Source organism: Strix aluco, chromosome 3 (genome assembly GCF_031877795.1).
Source record: "Strix aluco isolate bStrAlu1 chromosome 3, bStrAlu1.hap1, whole genome shotgun sequence".
NCBI classification, from domain to species: domain Eukaryota; kingdom Metazoa; phylum Chordata; class Aves; order Strigiformes; family Strigidae; genus Strix; species Strix aluco.
Window position 1 is genome coordinate 44465249 of NC_133933.1, and position 22886 is coordinate 44488134.

General features: G+C 36.6%; 1 protein-coding gene across 2 annotated transcripts in view; it reads left to right on the forward strand.

Annotated features, from left to right (window-relative positions):
• Positions 1 to 22886, forward strand: part of AKT3 (AKT serine/threonine kinase 3) — a 161088-nt gene that overhangs the window by 113091 nt on the left and 25111 nt on the right. For both annotated transcript variants that reach the window (XM_074818365.1, XM_074818366.1), the window contains exons 9-10: positions 5389 to 5511; positions 7935 to 8063. In XM_074818365.1, coding sequence (XP_074674466.1) covers positions 5389 to 5511; positions 7935 to 8063 — 252 coding nt within the window. The remainder of the gene's footprint in view (positions 1 to 5388; positions 5512 to 7934; positions 8064 to 22886) is intronic.

Below are 22886 nucleotides of genomic sequence, written 5' to 3' on the forward strand. Positions count from 1 at the left end.
AGAGCTGTACTACCTTCAGTGTGTTTCTGTTTAAAATTCCTTTAGATTAAAGAATTCTTTTTAGTTAAACAGTTGTGCCTGAGTCAATTGCTTGGGAGTTTTCATGGATTATGTCTTTGAGGAGCACATTAACCAAACAGTCCTCTGAATGAAGGAGTTCTTGAAGTTTGTATCCGTACTCTTGACTCTCACTCAGGTGAAAGCAAGAAAACACCACAGTTTAGGCTTCTGCCCTACTACAGTAATAAAAAGTGTGGTCAGTACTAGTAGTGTTCAGTTCCTCGTCCTGTGGTTAGGAAGGAAAACAGTCGAGGAAGGGGTCACTGAATTTCATTCTGGAGAAGAAATTGTGGTAGAATGATTCTATACAAGAATCTTCTATACGCGTTAAAAATCTAGATCCATGTTGAATTTAATATCTCACCAGAATAGTAGCAACTTAATCTTTACTTTACCTTGCCTATGTAACTTCAAATTAGACTCAGTAAGAGGACACCCTATAATGAAAATGTAACTCCATCAGTTTTACTGGTCTATGTGTGTGCTTTTTTACAATGTACAAAGTATTACTGTATTGAATTCTCTTTTGACTTCATTTTAAAAAAAGCCCTAAAAGCATATTCTGTAGCTAAATATATTAAAGAAAAACATTAGAGAGTTTTTTCAAGCAAATTATCCAGACGGAAATCTCGAATATGTTTTCCTTATACTGACAACTTTTACAGTTAATTTTCTGCAGCTTAAGGGCCCAATCTTGAAATCTTTGTTGTGGATTGAAAGCTTAACTTTTTTTAGTGTTGCTGTTGGACTCTGTGGATGAAATGTTTAGCAATGTCTGTTGCTCATAAACTATGTTGCAGTATAGAGCTAGAAGAATACTTCTAATGTTGGGATTACTTCTTAATACCCTTGTTATACTGAAGGAATTACATTAAAGTAGCATTAAGACATTGAAATTTGATTTTTAGAAAAAAATACTCATCTGTCTTAGTTGAGATGGTCAAATTCCATTATCAAGACTTTGAAATGGCATATTTTATGAGTGTGTGTTAAAAAAGTACGTGCAGTATTGCATGATAAACTGTGTTTACTTTGGTTCAAAATATAGAATATTAATGTAAATATTTTTAAATAAATAAAACTATCAGTACTTACAGATGAACACAGGCCTACTTTAAAGAAAAGAAAACCCCTTCATTTTGGTACACTTTTTGCTGTCCTTGTCCTATCAACATTTTTAAAAAAATGTGTAAGGCTGTATTGATGGTTTTCCTGCTAGTATTGGTTTGCCTACTCTTCCTTTTGTAACCCCTATAATTTTGAGTATTATGTGATTGCAGTACATTAGTATTACACTACAGTGTTCCTCCAACTTCCAGGCTACACAGAATGGTATAAACTGTGGTATAAAAAATTATATTTGAAGAATGAGTCTTTATTGTTGGGGAATACTTTTGGAGTGTATGTTTCTCATTTTTTATTTCCACTATTTTGCTTTAAAGGTTGAAAAGCCTTAGAAATGAAATGTATTACATACATTACTGTGCAGAGTACACTGATTCAGCTGACTAATAAGTTGATTAACTTCCTTGCTTTGCACTTTCAGGATAATTCCAAATTCCATACTTTGTAACAAACTTAATTGGTAATTATCTGTATAATAAAATTAGACTCTGAAATTTGTTCAGATGGCTTCTCCACACCAGAATTCTGCATCTCTGTTCTGCTTGGCATTTTTTTTTCCACAGCTCTTATTTCAATTCATTAGGCAAGAGAGAACTAAATGTTTTGTTGTAATTGAACAAGTACTATTTCTGTCTAGAAAAAAGGACAGAGGATTTACAACCTACCTAATGAAAAATAACTGAATATTGTTGTAAGCTTTGTCATTTTTATCTCGGTTGTGTCCTGTTTTGTTTTCCTGAACTCTAATTGAATGAGAGAATGTTCCTTAGCTTAAAATTATGATAGTCCAAGATAAGGGTGCTATATTTCTTTGGGTATAAAATGTGCCTAGAAGCAGTATAAATTCTGAAATAACAGACAAATAATTCAGGCTTTCAAGACTGCTATTGCAAATGCTTTGCAAAAGAGTCAAATCAACAGTCAAATATAAAATGTGTTTAAATGCAGAGCTGAACACACCCAAAATACAATAACAAGACTTAGTCATACAACTTTCGGCATGCTAAATAGGTCACTAGCATGTGTGGAAGTTTAACATATTGATTGATACAAGGTTATGTCTTTTATATATTTGGCACGATTGGATCTGCAGTTGAATATATTTTATGTTTGATCTTTGTTTTTATTTATTAGATTTTTTCCATTAAAATTTTTTATTAGGAAAAAACCCTGTGGCAACATTGTTGTTCAGTTTTTAAATAAAGACATACCAGAAAATTTATAGCTCCAGTCCTCACTGTAACTATAGCACCCTCATGTATGCCATCAAAAATGTGATGTGCAAAATGGCTTTCTTTGTGCCAAAGCTATTTCTATTGACAGTCCAATGACTTTATAGCACATATTTAATAACTGTAAATCAATAAATAGTGAAAATGTTGGAAGCTTTTTTCATAACCTTCCACCATATTTCTTCTTTTCCTTCTCTGACTTAATAAATCTAATCTTCATGTTCTGACAGTTGTAAATAGAGCCTGGTGGGATTATTATTTCAAAATAGTGAACTGACTAAATAATTAGATGAAAATAATGCTGTAATCTCACTGAATTAGATTTTTCTATTACAATTTAAAAATTTGCTTTAGTATATTTAGCATATATCTGAGTGTATGAATTCCCTTTTAACATGGATTTTTATATCTAAATGTACATTCTTCATTCAAAACTAGTATGTATGATTTGATGACAACTCTGTAAAGTGTTATAATAATATGAAGAATGCTTATGAAGAGTGACTGTAGTGTCATATATCATGTTAAAATAAACTCACCTGGGAACTCAGTCTCCAGCAAACACAGAACTGTTGCTAGTTGCTCCTAGCTGGTCATTTTACTCTGAAGTTAGTATTTTGAATTAATATAAAGAATATTTTGTTGGAAATAAACTCTAAAGAAAATAATTTTTTTTTATGTTTTGTGAGGTTATCAAGTCTGAGATTCAAATTGGGACACTTTTTTTACAGAAACTGGTACATCTGTTGCTGACAAATATCCTGAGGTTCTAGTGTTTTCTAAGATTTTACTGCTCAGCTACTGGATTAGTCTCTTTCATACAGAAAATTGCAATAGTGCTTTTGCATAGCTATGAATGTAGAGCTAACTGGAGGTTATATCATAAATTTTTGGAATGTGTTTGCTATTTGTACACATTAAAAAGTGATCTGAAAGTTGGCCTTTATTTTTAATTACTTTGAGTCCATCAAAACAAATAAAACTCTTAAAAATGCGTGACATTAGCTCAGTATTTATGAAGGAGACCACAAAACAGACATAAATGCATAAATTACATAAATTTTGTATTTTACTTTATTTGGATGAAGATCTACTTAGTGGTGTTTGTTTCCTATTTAAATCTCACAAAAATGTGTGTGGAAAAAAACCTCACAAACTAAGAAACGTATTTATTCTTTTCCGGATTTTATAATATGTGAGGCACTTCATGAAGGCAAATTTAGGTGCTTAATCTGTGTGGGTCTTGTGTTTGTGTTGGCAATTAAGCAGTCATCAGTACAGAAAGCAGGTTACTACAGGGGGGACTGATGTCCCCACCAGGGATTGGTGCTTGAACAGGGAAAACGAGCAGCAGGAGGAATTGAAATACCTACAAAATAATGATACTCCTTGTCATGCAGGTATTCCATTTTTATACAGGGTGTCTTGAGAATTCAAAAAGAAATTGAAAAGGAAATGCAGATACAATGAACGAAAATGAGATATTCTCTTTAAATCATACTGCAGTTACTGTTTGCTGTGAAGTCTCTGCTTATACAAATATATGCTGCCAAAAGGCTGTTTAGTGGGAAGTTTGTTTAGGTTCAGAAGAAAGTAATGCACATTTTTTGAAGTACAACTGTCAGGAAAGCAGTTGACTTCTAGTTGTTTATAGGATTGACTTTTTAATTACATTTTGAAAAGTCCACATGCTGAAAATAGCTGCAGTAATTTTTACACTCTGTGCCGTGTGAGTAGTGTAGATTTCCTACAGGTGTAAAGTAGGATGTGGTAATGACAGATTAAGCACACTTTTTTTTTTTGTTGGTTGGTTGTTGGTTGGTTGGGGTTTTTTTTTGTACCTACCCTGCCATTTCGGAATTCTCACCTACTTGATATTTTAGCAGTGAAAATAGAAAACCGACACTGTTGTTATGGATTTCCTTGTCTATGTTTAATTTATAAATGATCACATTTTCTGTATTTCTGTTTTGCTCATTGTTAGCCCCTGTGGTACAATCAAAAACACTAACTTGAAGGAGTAAGGAAGGCAGCATGTTTGGTCATATGCAGAATACAGAAACATACTCACTAATCTTTGCTTGAGGACTTTCCCAAGCTTTCTTAACACAGTAAATAAAACTAACCATTTTTGAAAGCATTTGAATTACGTAGCCGAATTCTGCTTTTTTAGGTGTGTTCCAGGTTCTGAGGGTGAAGTTTTATCCAATAAGATGCTAACAACCTTACAGAACTTCACCTTATGCTTTTTCGTTGCAGCTGAAGTTACTGGCAACATGTAATGACTAATATTTTTCACCGAAAGACTTCAGTTAAAAAGTGTCTGCAAAGTGCTGTTACTTATGAAGTATTAAAGAAGAGACAAAATCCCCAAAGAAATGTTTACATTGTAGCAAAGAAATACACAGATTTGTTTTTATAAGCCCTAAACAGTTGTTGGTTTGCTGTTTGTAGTGACTGATATTGCTAGCAGTATGAATGTGCTGTTCTTGTAAAATGCCAGTTCACCTGTTTCAGTTGAAGTCTACTGAAGAACTAGACTTTTTTCAGTTCAAAGGAAAGTTACTGAATTACTGGAAAAATTAAGGCAGAACCCGAATCTGGGTATTTTAGTGTTATTTCTCAGTGTCTTAAAATAAAAATCCAAGGAAGTGGTGGAGGGAGAAGTACAGAATGATGCTGCTGCATACTTTTTTTTTTTCTTCTCTGGTAACTGAAGGTTAAATGAGTAGCAAGCAGAATGCCTTAAACAAGATTGGTATATTGATTAAAACGCTGATTTAACAGCTCGCTTTCTCCCTTTGGAAACCTGGAAAAGATAAGCCAGCTGCTGTCTAAGAGTGCTGAGTGTCCACTGAGAGTACACTATCTATCATCACAATATGGTGATGAGAGGTGTTTTATGTTTGTGTTAATTTCCCCCACTAAATCAGTAATTATTACAATCCTGTCCCTGCTGTTTACCCTGCAGCTGTTTTTCCATTTGTCGAGAGAGCGGGTGTTCTCAGAGGACCGCACACGCTTCTATGGTGCAGAAATTGTCTCTGCCCTGGACTATCTGCATTCTGGGAAGATTGTGTACCGTGATCTCAAGGTAAAAAAAGAGGGAAAAAAAAAAGTAATCAAAATTTTGTTTTGCAGAGACTATTGGGACAAACACAAAGTAATTATAAAGTTGCACTATTCAGAGTTAATGGGGAAAAAAAAAATCTGTGTTCAGTTTAAAGTTGTGTGTGCTGAAGGAAGATGTAAGATGTTTGATACAGTAATCTATAGATGGGTACATTATTTGACTTTAACTTGATTAAAAAAGAAACAGCATAACTTAGTAGTAGCACTTGAAGGAGATTTAAACTTCTGATCCTTTCCCCCCCCTCCATTGCATATAACTTAACCTGAATTTCAACACAAATCTCAAATATAATTCTCAGTATCCCCGAACAAGGGAAATGGGGAATTGGGACAATGTGACTGCATTCTGTTTATCTCACCAAAGAGTTATGTTTTTGTATGGTTTGAAAACATTTGAAATAATTCAGAATACTTCAATAGGAAAAGAATTTCAGCCTTAATTTAAAAATTATTTTGTCCTTTGTACCTTGGGAAAGATTCATAATACTGGAATGTAGTTTGTCTTAGATTTGTCTGTGTATAGATTTGTGTATCCTCTGTTGCCTGAAACTCCACGTACTCTGTGATGCAGTATGACCATCTTCTATGGAAAATAACTTCTGCTTTCAACAGGAATGTTTTCTAACTTATGTGCGAGGAACCTCTAAATTCCACAACAAGACTATTTCTGTGACAAGCCTTTAATTTCTTGTATGGGAAATTGTGCTTTCCCATTATACGTGCACACTAGTGGAGTTCATTCATTGACTCCTTTGTACAGGAATCAAAAAGGAGGCAATGGTAGGCAAGTTCTACTCAGGGAGTAGACAGAAAGCAAAATACTGGGTTAATATGGAATTGTCTGGTCAAGGAATGATAGGTCGTGATTTTTGATTTAAATTCTAGAGAATAAGGAAAGAGGAATTTGAAGTCATTAATCTTCTATTGCTGGTGTCTTCTACTTTGCAACTTCTTTGTATGACACTGTTAGACTCAACAGGAAATGTATAACGGGGTCTGGAGCACGTCCCTTATGAAGACAGACTGAGAGAGCTGGGGTTGTTCAGCCTGGAGAAGAGAAGGCTCTGGGGAGACATTATAGCAGCCTTCCAGTACTTAAAGGGGTCTACAGGGAAGGTGGGAAGGGACTCTTTATCAGGGAGTGTAGTGATAGGATGAGGGGTAACAGTTTTAAACTGAAAGAAGGTAGATTTAGGTTAGATATAAGGAAGAAATTCTTTACTGTGAGGGTGATGAGAGACTGGAACAGGTTGTCCAGAGAAGCTGTGGCTGCCCCCTCCCTGGAAGTGTTCAAGGCCGGGTTGGACGGGGCTTTGAGCAACCTGGTCTAGTGGAAGGTGTCCCTGCCCCTGGCAGGGGGGTTGGAACTAGGTGATTTTAAGGTCCCTTCCAACCTAAACCATGCTATGATTCTGTGATATAACTTTGGATTGTATTTCAGGCTTTATGCAGAATTAGGAAGACTATGATTGTTCTTTGTTGGTGTTTTCAGTACACACCTTACAATTAGAAAAAAACCTCCCTTTTTCTAATTATAGAAAAAATATAGAGAAAAGTTATTCAGAAGTATGTTTTACTTGTTTTTTCGTTCTATCTATATTTAAAGTATTGCTGATAAAAAGCTTTTGGGAAAATGATATTAACTGTGCTTTTGAGATAGTCTACAGTAAATATTGCTGTAGTTTTTATTCCTGTTCCTTAAATACTTCAAAACAGGCTATATTCTGTTTTCATATTTCAAAGCAAGAATCATGTATTTAAAAAGCAATGCAAAGCATACAGAGGTGCACATACACAATTCAAGAACAGTGTCCTTTGCAAGTATAAAAGGAAGAATTTACCTCAGGGTTTTTTTTTTATCAGTAGCCTCTTTACCTCCACTTTTGTCTGTTGTTGAAAAGGTTGTGGAAGATATTTTAAGGATTTATGGATACATACTGTTTCATGACAGTTTAGTAAGTAAAATGCATCTTGATAAATGAAGGTCATGTTACAGCAAAGGAAACATATGAAGTCGTACCAAATGACAGCCATGATTGTAAACTTGAAGTATCTGATTATATTTTGAGAATATTTAGAAAATTATTTTGCTTTTTTTCTATGGAACATGAACCAAACCTGTAAAACTTCAGAATGAAAGGTCATGCTTTGATTAACCTGGGATATACTATTGTAAACTGTATTAAAGTACTAAATAATTATTTAGATTGTATAACAGTAAACACTGTTAAATGCTGTAATACAATAAATGCTGTAATTTTTATTTTTAAATTACAAACAAATTACATTCTGTTGCAAGCAATAACTGTATCTTTTTTACAAAACTGATGTAATGCCTGTCCTGTTAAGAAATACTAAGGGAACATTTTTTTCCCCAACACACAGTTAGAAAATCTAATGTTGGATAAAGATGGACACATAAAAATTACAGATTTTGGACTTTGCAAAGAAGGAATCACAGACGCAGCAACTATGAAAACATTCTGTGGTACTCCAGAATACCTGGCACCCGAGGTATGATTTAGAATATATTCTTGTAATATAGTATAAAATGCTTATTCTTCATTTCATTTTAGGCTGTGATGTTTGTATGCTGGAAACTGTTCATTGTAGTAAAGAACTGACAGTCTGCCTGATTAACTGACTATGCAGTTGTTATTCAGAATTGTATGTGCTACTATTCTTTGTGGTGATTGTATGTATGTCGATGCTGTGCTTCTTAGTGTTTAAAAAGGCCTCTAATGTGCATTTTCCTTCTCATGTTTGCCTTCCTCTGTTAAAGTTTTTATCTTCCGTTGATTTCTTCAAAAATAATCTTCCATCTGTCTGTCACTTGGAACATATGATCCTGCTTAACTGAGCTGTATAACTAGCGTTTATATAGCCTCAGTGGAGGCGAGGGGGAATTGGAAGGTACCGAGTTTGCTGGGTTTTAGCCGAACTCCCCAGTTGCAGGGAGAGGGAGTTGAAGTTTTAGATGTTTCTGCTAAAAACAGTTGAGTGTGTCAACCTTAGAACTGGTTGAGGTGAGCACCAAAACGTAGCTGTTTCCTAGTATATAAGCAGAAGCGGCATCCCAGAGTATGCCACCCCATCATTACCGTTAGCTAAGCAGTCGGAGTGCCAATTATCATACTTCTGAAGGATTGATAAAAAGATGGACATGAGGACATTGTTTTGGTTCCCTTCACAACTCTGATTTGTCCGCTTGAGAATCTGTTGTGGAAACTCAAGTCACTCACATGGTCGGCTCCAGTATTAGTGCTGAGAGATCTGCCACGAATGCCTACTGAAAAAAAAAACAGGGGAAGCACTCTCAAAACTGTCTTTTTGTCCTGTCTGGCTTCAGTCAACAGTACTGATTGTGGTGCTCAGAAATGTTGTTCTGCCTCTGCCCTGGGGTTGCCAAACACAACTCCAGTATCAACGTGACAGACAGCACTATTTTTTTACTTAATGGCAAGGATTCTGTGGATGCTGAATTAGCCCTTGTTTCCATTCTTGTCAGCATTCAAGACTGCTAAGTGACATAGTACACACCTGATACTGAGACAACTTTCTAGGCAACCTAAAGGGCTTTACAAGGCCCTTCAATCCTACCATTTGTTTTAAGAAGAATTCTTCAAGGGATTCCCCACCTCTTGCAGCAACTCAGCACCACTAGAAGGTCTGTTATGTATCATCCTTGAAGAAGACTGTGCCTTAGTTTGAAGGGACAGGAGGTGAGGAGGCACTGATTCAGTACAGCTCTTTACCCTCTTATTTGCAGGAGTATTGAATCCTGAGTAGCATCAACAAGCCCTGGAGCCTATTTCAAGAAGCAAGTTTAGATTGCCTTTCATTTGTTTATTCTGAACCTTACAATTAAGGGATGTCAGGGAAACTGGTACACATCACCTTCTGGATACTGCTGGCTGGAAATGAGGATTTTAGGGTGGTCAGGTTTGCGGGTTTGAGAGTCTGTCTAAATCTCTTAAAGCAAATTTGAAGTCTCCTCCAGTTTGCATTCAGGGAGAAAATTGAAACTGCTAATAGTTGGTTATAAGTTGATATGGTGTGTAGAGTTAATGAAGCTATTTTGGATCATAGCAAGATCTTTTGATACATTCTTACAGCTATAAAGGAAACATCAGTATTCTTAGGAGCCGCTAACTTTCTCTTCATCCATCTGGTTCCATTGGTTTCTTTGAGCAGTGAAGAGAAATCGGAGCAGTCATGCTCTCACACTGCAGGTCTGAAGTACCTAAATAATTTTGATTGGTTAAGTGTGTTCATTTCAGCTGTGTGGTGAGTCACCAGCTGCTCTAGCTATGAAGACAAACTCGCTGATACCTGGTCTCCTTTGCAGAATCCCATCCCATAGATTCCGGGGAAGACTTGGATGCAGATTGTTGCTATCCTATTTGGCAATTTCTGACATCTCCTTTGTATTTAGTGCAGGGACACTCAGCAGTTATCTACATTTAAGGATTCCAGAACTATTCTTAGCCTGCTTTGAATCTTTTATGGCTACTTAGAAGAAGTTGTAGATTTGCCTGTTTGGCGTAGTACAGTGGCCACTTTTCTTGTGTTCCACACCCAGAATCTGTTCCAGCAACAAGAAGAACACAAGGGATGATACTGTCATCACTGGCATAGACTACAGGTGTCGTTGCCAGCTCTTACCCCCTCATTGTCTTCTTGTCAGCAGTCTTGAAAACATTCTCAAAGAGTGCAAATACCCCGTTCAGTTGCTTTCATCTGCTTCTCCATCTCTCACTTTTGGAAACATGTTAGCTCTCTTCCATCAAACTTGGCAAGGGATTGTTCTGGGTTTTAGACACTTACCACAAGTTACTTGATCCAGTTTGCCTTTCTGTTCTCTGGCAGTCCCACTCCTCTGCTCCACCTCCCATTATGCGTATTTTTGGAGACCCACCCTGTGCAAATCTGTCTTGAAGGAAATTGACTCTTCATTAACCCTGGGAACCACAGAACTCATTCTCTTTTACCTCAGAGATAAAGGGTTTAGAGCAAGCAACCTAGACAGGATACTGATGCAGCATAAAAAGACTCAAGACCTTTATCCACGCATTCTTATTTAAAAGGATGAAATTAGCAGTATATAGACACCATTGCAAAAACCAAACTTTCCCTTTATACTCTACTGGTAAAATAGTGTTTACCAGTGCATTGGCTGGATAGCTGCTCACCTGAGACAATTGTATCTATATTTAAAGCTGGCACGGCTGACTGATCTTTATCAAGAGACTGGGTCCTCCAGTCTATTCATGTACATGTGTCGGAGAGTGAGTACACAAAAATCACTTCTCATTGCAGTTCAGGCCACAGAAATCATTACCAATGATACAGATGCCAAAGACTTACTACCTTTTCACAAATTGCAGATTGTGAGAACCTAATGTTACAGCTGGACTTTAATCTTGCTACCATGGTGAATTTGTGCTTGTTTATCCCAAGACAAATGGCAGCTTATACTTAAGTTTTGTCTGGTTGTGGTAACTGTGAAGGCAGATACCTTTCAGCCTTTCTTTAGAAGCAAGATGTTCTCCAGTTATGTGGAGAAATTCATTCGGTGTCTGTCCTTCTAATGATACCCTTGTCTCCTCCTCTTTCACCTAGGTCAGTTGTGATGGGTGCATCCCTTCTGCAGGCCTTTTGGTTCACTTTCCTGTGTACTTGGTGGCTGGTGGTAGAGGACACTAGGACAGTGCATTGTGTAACACGCAGGGGTAGCCTGAGGTTGCTGTCTACCAGTCAGGAAGCAGTTGGCCCAGGAACCTTGCACTGGCAGGAATCTACACCTAGCCTGAGAACTGACTTAATATTTTCTTTTTTATTAATTCAACGTTGTGGATTCAGTTCCAAACAAGAACTTGAGCTTGGTTCTCCAAATACTTTTTGGACCATTGTTTGAAGCATAGAGTCCTGCTTGCTATTCCATCTTTTTGTGAAAACTAGATTGCAGTTGCTTCCAACAGGAAGACAAGGAAGTATCTAAGGCAGGGTAAGGTGGATTTCCTCCTGCATGACATTCTTTCAGGTGAAGGTGTCCATACAGAATTGTTTCTCAAGGTGATTTCAGAATTACTCTTAATCAGAAAATAAGTATACCTGTTGCTATGTTTTCCCTGCAGACTTTATGTTTCTGAAATCAAAGTAGTCCTTCCACTCTCTGTTGAAAAGGCTCTTTCATCTCCCATTGATAGGGCCCGACCTTTCATATAGGACCTGAGACTGACTATGCTATCTGGAAGATCCAGAAAAATACCCCTATCCATGTGAAGATCAAATGGATGGTGGGCCACAAGAAAAAAACGTAATGAGATTGCCAGGTTGGAGCTAATTTCCATCTTTGGAGCTAGAATTACTTTTCTGGACCGTCACTGGTTTATTGTTTGTGGCACCCACCTAGAAGTTTATGCGTACCTTCATCAAGCACTGTGCTGTCACAGGGGTGTGCAGGGCTTTCAGCTAGGTGGTCCACAGGTACATGCCCTTCTTGTTGTCCTCTCCTAGTCTTTCCCTGTTATCCAATGCCAGTATTCTACAGTTGAAAGAAAACTGAAATAGCATTGACTATGCTTGTCTTACATAATTATGTGCCAAGCATAAAAGATGGTAGGGTATGAATAAACCCTTTAGGAAGAAAATAGTTGCCACTGTCAAATAACAGGACTTATATAGGTTTACAGTACAGATGCACGTTTTGGTCACAATTACTGAAGAATGAGTAAGTAACTTTTTATTTGCGAAATTATATAGTCTTGATTATAATTTGGTTATCTGATAAATAGTGAAATTCCTTTATCATCTGCAGTAGAACTAATGCAAGCCTCATTTTTTTTGTGTGTGCAAGTGTAGTGGTAATACTTAATATTTCCCTGTACTCTAAGAATCTGTGGTATTCCCCATTTGAGAGGTATAAAATATTTTATAATTTTTCATTCCTTAGTAGTTTTTCAGGAAGAAGAGAGTGTTTCTTAGGAGTCTGTTTCCATTGTTACCCTTCAAAGTATGCTGTCACATTAGAGATTGTGGTGTCAGAGAATAAACATAGATCCAATGAGAAAAAGATGAATTGTGATTCCATTTAGGAAACACAGATGTATTCTTGATTTTTTTTCAGAAATGAACCCACAAAATATTTCTTCTGCAGTTTTGCAGTGGCAAAGGCAGGACAGGACCATATGTCTTTTCCAGACAGTATCACTTGCTTAATAAATAAAGAATAGAACGAGAAAGTACTTGTACCTGTGAGACATTTAAAAACAGTTTGGATTTTGATATTTTTCAGTTGATCATCAAGGATCAAAGAGCCACTAATAAAGATACAGACCTCTACAGACTTTCTTTAATAGAACGTCCAGGAAATGAAGCTACTTGGGCAGAGAAATTAAAGTTCTTGCAGCTCTGATCACTTATAAGGGTAATTTCTTATACGAGATTGCAGTTTCTGGCTCTCTGCATTTCAGTTCAAGTTCTTAGGATGAAGTGCGCAGTCTTAGTTATAGTAGGGCAGTCACTGTGGTACTGAGTTTTGGTGTCACAAGAGATACAAGTTTAAATACCAGAAATTAATCTTGAATCTTCTAATCTTTTTAATAACAGAAGAGAAGTCTTGTTTTGGCCATGAGCAAGTCTGTAAGGGGCTTAATGGATGATCATTCAAATGGCTCTTTATAGATGTAGATAATCAATTATATTTAGGTATATTTTAATAACAGGGAAAATGGTAGGACCTTGTTAAGTTTTATTAGCATAAAAGTACAGACTGGGTGGATGAATGCATTCCTATAAGAACAGTAGTCTTTTATTTAAAAAAGACCATTTCAATATAGTTTATGCAGTTACTATCACTTAAAGGTATGTGATACTAAATAAGACCAGAGTATATTCATAGCCTTTGTCCATAAGCATGAGAAGATCTGCATGTCTTATAACTTATTTTAAAATGAGACCAGTGGAGATGAAGGAAATATTAAGATCAGTTACACAATGCTTGTTTGGCCGGTATTTTTTTGGTGTTCTTTCTTTTAGAAATGGGAGTGAGAGAGATCATGTTTAATCAATTATTTCCCTGAGTTTTATCTCAGAGAAATGAAAGGTAAAACTCTTTTATCAAGAAGTAACTGCTGTCTTTCCTCACTTTTCAGTTAATTTCTTACTTACAACTTTTCTTTTTGGGAAGGATATGGCTTTGATGTAGGAGTGACCCAACTTGGCTATCAAAGTTCAGTGGCTGAATTTCAGCAAGGAGAAGCATGGTACCCTGGACTGCCGGCATGGTTATAGCAAGAAAGAACACTTTCCCTGTATTTACAGGTTGAGGTTGAGGTTGAATTTTCTAAGAATGTTGTGGTATATGCAGATTATAAAATGTTGCAGTAGAGGCAGAAAAAACATTTTGTCATTGGTGCAGCTATACATTTATTTCATTCTTTCAATGCTTGCTTGTATTAGATCAGGATAATTGCCAAAGGCAATCTGGTAAATTTTTGGACTGAGAATATGATGATCTGCCACATAGCTTGTCTGATATGAGTTGAAACTAAGTGATATGTTGGCAGAGAGGGAACCACTGAAATGCGCTGAGACAGGCTAGCATGGAAATTGATGTTTTCAGTTTTTGCAGGCATCATAGCAAAGCAATGTTTTAAACAGGGATTTTAATGCAAATAGGAGTTGCAATGTGAATGTCACAGAAGAGCTTCAGGTGTGGGGAAAAGCATGAAGGTGCTTGTTTGCAAGGAACTTGATAAAAGTAGCCAACATCATGGATTAACTGAGGCAGGCCAATTGAGAGATTAGCTAAGGTGAGGATGTAAGAAGACCAGCATGTTATACTACAGAGAAAATGAAATTGCATGGGTAGTACAGCCAAGGCCTTTTTCTTTCCTCTCCTTTTGCCTTTGCCTTTTCTTTTTTTAATGAGGGAGAGAAAAGAATTTGAGTAAAATAAGGAGGAGGATAGCAAGGGATGTTAACAGGCGGTAAAAGGAATTCATGAAATGAATCTAATGATCTCACAGGTAGGTTGATAGGCCAGAAAACACAGCTTAGAGATAAGAAGGTTTTTCTTATGGGGAAGAATATAGTTGTGCATGGGAAAGAGAGTTTGGACCAAAGACAATTATGTTATTTTGTTAATTTTCTCTTAATAGAAACTAATAGAATGTTTTGCATAGACACAAAAGGCAGGAGAAATTGATGAGCAACTTAAACTGAAGAGGTGCTTACTGGAGAGAAGTTTGGGTATGAATAAAGAGGAGCTGAAGGACAGAATGATTTTTGTCATGGCTTATGTGGTTTCATTTTACCTCCTTTTCCTTTAAATTTAATTTGAATTTAAAGGTAATTGAGACATCAAAATAATGTGCTTTTTGAAATTCTATGTAACTTTTATATAAATAATAGGTATGTACCATTATTTTCCACCTCTAGAACTACTGGATAGAAAAGGTAAACAGGGGAAAAGGCAATTTCTGGAAAATGGCCCAAAATAAGGGAAAGCAGCTGTTAAGATGTTGCTAGATGGCATCTGCATTCACAAGGCTTTAAGACCAGTCTAAGAGTTGGAACAATACTGTAAAGAGAAACAGTGGAAAGAAACTTTATGCTAGGCTCAATCTTCCATCATGCTCTAGAGAGCAAGTTCTCACTCGTATTTGGTTACCTCTGGTGAGCATTAATGAAGGTTGATTGTTGGTGGCTTGTTGGCTTTATTTAGGGGAAGGGGTAGTTCCTGTTGTTGCTAGACTTCTTTTTATTTTCTTCGATTCTATTAATTATTTTAGAGAAAGGATAATGAGACACTCCACCAAATTGTCTGTATTGATATATATTTCTATTCTGGTTCATTGTAGTTTTGCTAAAGACCTGAGAGGCCTGTAGTGGTGATCTAACAAGACGGAAAGAATTTCATACCTGAAACTCTGTTAGAGTGAGGTTAATGTATTTTTGGAGGGTGGAAAGTAAGTTTGTTTCTCCAGCTTTAGACCTGTTTCATTCTTTTCACATTAAAACTGTGTTAAGAAGTGCATTTACAAGCAGAAATGCTGTGCTGAAGCATGATAGAGTTCTGAAAACAGATACTTCCACCATTCAGCTTTTGTGCCTTGATGGCAATTTCTGGTTACTTTGCACCTAGAAGCAGTATCTGCTGCATTGTTAAGAAATTGCATTGCGTTTCTATGCATTTCTACCCTTGTCTTAGTGTCTTTGCTTCTCCAGCATTTTCATGAGATTTCACACACCCTTGTAATTATGAGAGTCCTTTATTCCTTGTCCTGTGGTAGCTTGGAGAGAAGGCACAGGCTGTGACTGTCCAGAAGTAGGCTGCTTGTAGCATCTTATCCTGTGCCTCAGGCAACATTGTGCAGACAGACTCAGTCAAGATGGATGTGTGAACTCGTGTGGATGTATTTCTGGGTTTTGTTCCTCTCTTTGAATATAATCTTTTTAGTGCTGAGCTAATTATGTAGTCTCAGTTTTACTGTTGAGTTAGAGTACCTGATCAACTTTCCAACTGTAAAACAGTTTGAAAATCAAATGTAGCTTACATGCAAGACCCAACAAAATTAGAAGTGTTAAGTACGTTTTGGCAGTTCACTTTTATTATGCCCAGTCCTCAAATGTACCAGCAGACAATCATCTGAATGTTAGTTATTTTTCACATGCTTATGTGATCACACAAAAAGTACATGCTAAAAAGAAGCAGATGGTGACAGATGGGGAAGGTTGAATAAGGTGGTTTTGGAAACCTAGAAAAATGCACTTCTGTAATAGTGTAAAAATAAAAATTCTTTGATCGCCAAGTTAGAATGAACAAAATAGAGTGCCCACCCCCCCAACCCAACCCCAACCCCCAAAAAACTTTACTGATAAAAAGAAATGGAACCTACGAGTGCTCAATGTATATTTAGGAAAGTGTGTTTCATAGCGTTGTTTTGTCCAAGGATAGAACATTAGTTTTCATCAGCCAGAGGATTCGAAAGGTTGTAGTTGTATACTTTCTTCCTTTTAAAATGATGCGTTCAAATCAATTGTGTTCCATGCTCAAAGAATACTGTCAAAAGGGTCATTCTTTAATGTCACGTATTGGTTGTGTTGCAGATTGTGATATTTTTCTTCTGATTTCACAAGAAAGATTTTGACCCTCTTATTACAATGGTAAATAAATCATGTGTAATGGGGATACCCATATGAGTACAGCTAATCTGTAGCAGGTAGCATTACCTCTTTGTCATATAGGCAAATGTAAAGCTAAGTAGGTAGAGAAGGTAGAGTCAACAAAAAAATACCGTCTTTTGTGTGTGGACCACCACATCCAAGGACCTACCCTACAATGAGGATTGAAGATTTGCTTATTCCTTTGCATTCGTTTAATGGAGTCTTAACATTCATATCTATTGAGTTATAAAAACAAAAAAATTTCAATGATGAGATATATTTTATTCCATAAAATAAAAAGTATCTAATCTGCTGAATATTTAATTGCTAAGTCTTCTACCAACACTAATACCATAAATACTTTTTATGTTTCAGTAGGTGTTTGTCTTAACCTATAGTACGAGACATTACTGCTTCCTGGTGAGGCAGAATGCTTTGCTTTTGGTTGTTGGCTTGTGCTTAAAATCAAAAAGCCCCAACATCTGATAACTTGTACTCATTTTCCTGGAAGTATTTGCCCAATACGCAAACACTGTAGTTATGTTGTTGTGCTTTGCTTAACTAATTTTCTTTTGGCTTCAGAAGGATAGTTCAAGTTTATTTACTCTCTGTTTACCTAGATGCTTCATGCATAATCTGATTCTTAGCAGAGGCACAATAGAATTTATTTTACCTGTGGAAATGTGGTTTAGTGTTGGCGTATGCTCTTGAACAGCTCTGTTGTATATTTGGCTACGTTTTATTTCTGGGTGAGGACCAGTGAGGGGGTGTGAGGAGGAATAGTATCTATTCCTGAAAATATTTTCCTTTTGATTTATGGGAGAGTCCCAATATGGAATTTTCTCTTTACACTATAATTCCAAGTACCAAATTATTTTTTTACGTTGAAAGGAAATGGAAATGCAAAAAGTTGTTTTATCATGAAATGCTAGCACCTCATGAAAATTCAAATGTGGTCTTTTTTCTGTTTTGTTATCACTTACTATATTTTAGTGTACCACATTGTGTCATCTTATGCTCCTAAGTCATCAAAAATGCTAGTGATTTGAATTTGGGCATTTTTTTGTCAACTTGACATTGCCAGCAGGGCCCTGAGATGAACATGATGGAATGTGGACAAGGCAGGGTATCCAGAGCAGAACATCATTTATGGTCAATAAACATCAAGATCAAAAAATGGGGGGAGCATTTAGGTGGGGGTATGAAAGCATTGCTCAGTTACACATACAGAAGAGTTGCTGCAACAACAGATAAATTAGCCCAAGAGTTAGACTTTCTCCTGAAGCCAGATAACCAATGATGTAACAAGAATTTGAATTTTCATGCAATCTGGTTAATCTCACCAGACACAAAAACTAATTGTCCACATGCAGTATCAGACTTCTCAAGGGGAAAGATCTAACAAATATGCAAAACTAATAAAACAAACAAAAGACTAGAAAACAGATTAGATCCACACTGCCCATAAATAAACTGTTGTATTCAAACCAGAACTTTAAAGCAGAGAGCAATTTTCTAATAAAACCCACATTTTTTTGTAAAACAAATAAGTATGGCAATTCTTACAAAGACTGTCTCAATAATATGCTTGAAACTTTTTTTCATTAATTTTCATTTAATCAATACAAACATTATTTCCATCTCAGCAAAAGCCTTTAGTTTTTCCAAGAGTAATGAAGCATAACCAAAAGCTGAACAAATGCTGTTTAACATCAGTAAAAATTCAAAATCATTTCAGGAAGAATGAGCAACCAGAAATAAATATAAAGAGTATTATAATTATTTATTACTTCTTACACATTTTGCATCTTATGGCAGTGTATGTTATGGAGTCTACTGCTAGTGCAGTGATAATTAATACAGATATGAACAGATCTGCAGTTTTTCTTCCAGTGGTAGAGTTGGTAGAGTTATGAGAGACAAGTGTCATCTTTCTGTAGACTGAAATAATCTTTTGCTTTTACTTGATGCCTTCTATGAAAGGTGTGTGTTAATTCTAGAACAGAGTTATTTTAGCTTTCAGTGTTATTTTTCTGTTTTGGTTTGGTTTTTTGTGTGTCCATTGAATAGGTTTTACTTTTGAGGTGTCTTTTTAATGTGATGTGGTTGTTTTCTTGTTTTTTGGGGGGGTTTGGTTTGTTTTTTTGATGGGTTCTTGTTTTGTGGGGGTTTTTTTTGTTGTTTTGATTTGGGTTTTTTTGATTGCCAGGGCTGCCATTGACTTCTTATTGTCTTTTGTTAGAATAATTTTTTCATGTGCAATAGCTTAACTTTTTTTTTTTTTTAAAGATTTTAAATTCTACTGAAGTCATAGTCCCTTGTAGGAGGTTAAACACATTCATTAGTATTGCATCCCCTTTACTCTAGGAGGCTTTGCTTAATTCACATTTATACTAGAATGTACCCTTTTCTGATGCAGCACAATGTGTGCCAGCAAATGAAAAAAATTTTAGTTTGCTATTTTTTTTTAAGGTCACATAACAAAAAGCTAGGTAAGATGAGGGAAATCTCTAGTATGAAAATGTATGAGGAAGATAGTCTGCGTTATGACCAAAAGTAAAACAGCAGTGCAAGCCAGATACAAAATGGAGAAAAACTACCCACAAAAATTAGAGCAGTAGAAAATTAGAGCAGTAATAGAAAACTTTCTTCCTTGACTTAATTCTCGGGTATGCATTTCCCAGGGTATCTATAACCTTGCCATTTTGTCTTTTCAGCTCTGTATAATAAAAGCAATAAGTATTCATTCCAGTGTTTTTTACTATTGATGCAGCAATACTCTCACTGTTCATACCAAGATAAGTTATAGTAACTAAATTTGTATAATACTTGGCAAACATACCTTTCTGCAGGAAGGATTTTCATACATTTGGATAAAAGTCTGTTTCTGTAAAGAAATGTGTATTACCTGTGTTAGATTATGAACTTTCTCATTGTTGTAGTTGTTACCACACTCGATAGAAAGTTATAGCAAATATACTTTTTAACTTTTGTTGAATAATATGTGGGTGAATATTTGTTAGCAGACCAACAACTGTAGCAATAAAAATGTGTGAAGGGTTACCAGGAATGCTTAAGGAACATACACTCCACCTGAACTGTAAGGTTAATTGAAAACAGTTTTTTCCCCTTAAATTAACAGTACATTGGTGTATCCAAGTTCTCAGTTTTCTTTCACAACATAGGTGTGCAGACAGTTTGTTTAGATGTTTAAATATTTTCCCATCTGTTCTGTCAGAATTATTGATTGAGCAACAAGCTATTTGTGATGTCATATCAGAAAGTCTGTATCTCATGTATTAAGAGAAACCATAACCAGGTCAAAAATGTAACTGCTTTTCCAGTAAGTTCCCTTGGTTATCTAGCACAAAGTAAGAAACCAGTATTTTGATATTGTTCTTTTAAAGATAAAATGCAATGCTGACAACCCTTTGTGGAAGATTGACAATGAATTGTATGAAGCTGTTCATGCTCAAGGTCATTGCTAAATTTGTCTGTGTTTGCAGAGTCCTGAAGTTATGGCAACTAACTACCATTTAGAGGTCTGTGGGATGTACATTTCTTGGTTGTGTGAATTTCTGCTGTGTAACCAAAAATATTCCAGAGGCTGCTCATCAGGGATGTTTTGTTTCAAGAAAATGCAGTAAAAACAGAATCAAGGATTTTCTACATTCAGTTCAGTTTGTGTGCAAGGCAGTCACACCTCGTCCAGTATTATGTGGTTAGTGAAGTATCAGAGAATCCTAGTTGCACTGAAGGCAAGGGGAAATACATGATTGACTTAGGATGGTCACAGACTTCACCTGTTATACTGCTGGCTAACCTCCTAAAAATTTTCACAGAATGTTGTAAAAGCGCTGCATGTGTTTGTATTGATTTATCTTTGGCTGAGTCATTTAATTGCCTGCTTCCCAAGTCTCTGCCCCAAGCCCTTGTAAATGAGAGTTTGCAGATGTGTCTCAAGCTGCTGCTTCTCAAAAAGCTTTCAGCTCTAGCTACTGAAGAAATAAAGAGATGATAGAAGTTACCTTTTCACTGGTTTTCACCATAAAAATTAAATGGACATCAAATTCTGTGGACTTAAAGGAGTTATGTACCTAAAGCAAAGGACACCTGGAGATGTATGGACTGTTAAACCTAAAGGTTAAAATCTACCACCACCGGTGAAGTAGAGGAGGAAGTCTTTTTAATATATTTTGTTTTCTGGGAAAGAGAAAACTTGCAGTGGTACTAACGATTTTGATTAATATTTTCAAGTCCAAGAAACTGGACTTTTCAGCAGGGGGGAATAGTATTAGAAGATTGCTTTTTTGGTCAATAAATGCAAATGCAAGAATATTTTTCTTTTCTGATCTCTTAGTTGTCGGCAAAATGAATTGTTAAGCGTGAGGGGCAAACACAATTGAATTACTGTGATCTTAGCAGCCCCGCAGTATGTTTGTGTTGTCTTAGTCATCACAAAGGCAAAGTTCAGGCTGTGAACTGAATTTTTTTATTTTGTATGTAGGACTTGATGGTCTTTGCTCTGTGTATGAAGCATTATCCCATCGTATACTTGGTCATTGCTGATAATGTTCTTCAGAAACCCCGAAGTGTGCAGAGACTGCGGAGTCACTAGAGAATACTTTGTCTATTCCTGCCATCTCAGTAAATTTTAAAAAGAATTGGGTTGCCTTTTGACCACAATACAAATGAAAGTTTTAAAGTAAATAAGTAGCTTTCCCTTAGCTGAAACTATAATATTGTCCAATGCCTCTAAAACATCCATAAAAGCACTAAAGTACCTGCATATGCCTGGAAGCAGATGCCTGGCTAATGTTTCTTGCTTGTTAGAAAGTGTGCATGTTACTTAACCTCTTGCATATTTAGCTAAGACTGGAAAAATACAAACTTTGGTAGCATCTCTGCAGCTTTTTTAAAAAGCATCCATATAAACCTAGGCTGTGTCCTTGTACTGCAGGTGTAGGTGTAAGTTTTAGAGGAGCATCAGTGCCTGTAAAAACTGCAGTGGTTTCAGTGGAGCAGTAAGTTTATGCCTGCTCTGGAACCCTGTTATACTGCTGGAGCGCTTTAGAGAAATACAGGTTGGGAAGAGAATCAAGCCCTTATTCTTCCCATTAAGTGAGCACGGCTGTTGCAGCTGTCTGTGCGTGCAGGAATAACTGGCAGAGCCAGTGAAACTTCTGTGTTGTAACTTTGGGTCAGAGTTTGACAAGCATTTTCTTCTGCAGCAATGCTGTATCCGATGCTGCCAGCCCTGGTGTTCTCACTTGTGCTACTACAGCTGTTCACGTGGAAATTGAGGGGCTTAGGTCAGAAAACATGATTCAGGTGAAAAATAATTGAGGGTGAAACTATTTTTTTCCTTTTTTTCTTAGTACTGGTCTACTCTCTGATGTAGTGTGTTGCATAATTTTGGCAAGGTAAGGGAAGCAGTGGTGAGGGAGCAGAAACAAGAGCGTGAGTTAGGCTGGCACTGCTTCTGAAAGGACCAGTTGTTGAACTAGAGCCCTAAAACCAAATGGAGTAAGATTCCCCTCAAGTAATAAAAATGATGGTCATTTTTTGAGTTTTATTTTCCATAATCTATAGTATCAACCAGACTGAACTGCAGTCAGCCCTCCTCCTGCTTTACTCAACACTGGGGAGTCACTTGGGTACAGTGGTGATGTGAGGTGTAAAATAGGGATGAGTGACAAGAAATGTTATCCATGCACTAAAGTCACATCGTGCTGGAGCTCTCTTCTCCTAAAACCTCACCTAGATCTTGACCAGGTGGCTTGGGATTTTGGCACCCTACCGATGTGGAGCAAATGAAGGAAGGGGTGTCCATATATCTGAATGATCTGACTAAACAAGTTTTGTGGAAGAAATCATGTAACTTCATCTTTACTTCATGAAAACGCACCTGACTGGAGTACGTACTCAGTGTAGCTGCTCTTTCTGTAGCTGATGAGTTCCATGTGGTCCTTCTGTGTGATACCCCTAGAAAATATTAGTTTATTACTTTACAACAGATACCAGAGTGGTTGAGCTTGTGCCCTTTACAATAGTTTGGGTGGGTCTGCTGCCTTTCCTGCTGTGACCTTGAAGGGCCTGGGTTGTTAGGACAGTGTATTCCCTTAAAGACAGATTTGTGAGTCCTGATAGGGAGGGACAAGAATT